At 48.2% G+C, this 1379-nt stretch overlaps 1 protein-coding gene across 1 annotated transcript in view; it reads right to left on the reverse strand.

Annotated features, from left to right (window-relative positions):
* Positions 1–566: 566 nt before the first annotated feature.
* The window catches only part of EMH_0066220 (uncharacterized protein), a gene marked incomplete at both ends in the record, with an annotated part of 3642 nt that continues 2829 nt past the window's right edge, over positions 567–1379 (reverse strand). The window contains one exon of the mRNA XM_013498477.1: positions 567–1229. Within this exon, the coding sequence (XP_013353931.1) occupies positions 567–1229 (663 nt within the window). The remainder of the gene's footprint in view (positions 1230–1379) is intronic.

Below are 1379 nucleotides of genomic sequence, written 5' to 3' on the forward strand. Positions count from 1 at the left end.
TATATATATATATATATATATATATATACATATATATATATATACATATATATATATACATCTTTATATAATATATATATTCCTATACATCTACATAAATTTACATATCCGATAAAAAAAACGAAAATAAAAAAAACAAAGAGAGAAAAGAAAGAGACAAAAAGAGACAAAAAGAGACAAAAAGAGACAAAAAGAAACAGAGAGAGACAAAGAGTTTAACAAAGAAGAGACAGCAACAGACGCGGCTGCGCTTGCTGTGCTGCTGCAGCTGCTGCTGCAGCTGCTGCTGCTGCTGCTGCTGCTGCTGCTGCTGCTGCTGTGCTGCTGCTGCTGCTGCTGCTGGGCTACTGCTGCTGCTGCTGTTGCTGCTGCTGCTACAACCCGCCCTTAGAGACGGCTGCAGAACCAGCATTTTGTTGTTGCTGCAGCAGCAGCTGCTGCTGCTATTGCTGCTGCTGCTGCTATTGCTGCTGCTGCTGCAGCTGATGCTGCTGATGCTGCTACTGCTGTAGCTGCTGTTGCTGCAGATGCTGCTTTTCTTGTTCCTGTTGCTATTGCTGCAGCTACTACTTCTGCAGCTGTTGCTGCTGCTGTTGCTGCTGCTGTTGCTGCTGCAGCTGCTGCTGCAGCTGCTGCTGCAGCTGCTGCTGCTGCTGCGGTAGAGTATATATCCCCCCAAGCCTTGGTGCTGTTGTTGCATGCGTAGGAGGCAAGAAGGCTGGGCTGAATTGTGGTGCTGCTGCTGCTGCTGCTGTTGCTGCTGCTGCTCTGCTGCTGCTGCTGCTGCTGCGTGGAGGCACTGCATGCGTTTGCTTCTGTGTTGTATACAGCACGGGTGCTGCTGCTGCAGGTGTATAAGGAGAGAAAACAGAAGGAGAAGATATGTGTAGTTGTGGTGCTAGCTGAGGTGTATATACACCTGGTGGCCCCATAGGCAGCCTCCGCTGCTGCTGCTGCTGCTGCTGCTGCTGCTGCTGCAGTAGATGCAAAGGAGCAGCAGGAGGCAGCAGATTGCTGCTGGTTGCATGCAGCGGCTTTGAGGTGTATAGGCAGGTAGAAGAGAGAGGGGGTCCAGAGGGGAGTGAATAAGAGTAAGGAGACAACAACTTCTGCTGCTGCTGCTGCTGCTGCTGCTGCTGCTGCTGCTGCAGTTGCTGCTGCTGCTGCTGCAGCGGTGTAGAGAGAAAAGGAGTTTGCTGCTGTGTAGCAGCAGATGCATGCAGCGGGGGCTGAGAGGCAGACGGAGAAAAAGAAGAAATCAAAGAAAAAGAAGAGCCAGACACTGCAGGCCGAGCAGGCAGCAGCTGTACATACACACAAACATATACATATATATTTATTTATTTTTTATTTATTTTTTTTTTTTTTTTTTTTTTTTT

This window comes from Eimeria mitis, genomic scaffold, assembly GCF_000499745.2.
Source record: "Eimeria mitis Houghton genomic scaffold, Emh_scaff3448, whole genome shotgun sequence".
Taxonomy (NCBI): domain Eukaryota; phylum Apicomplexa; class Conoidasida; order Eucoccidiorida; family Eimeriidae; genus Eimeria; species Eimeria mitis.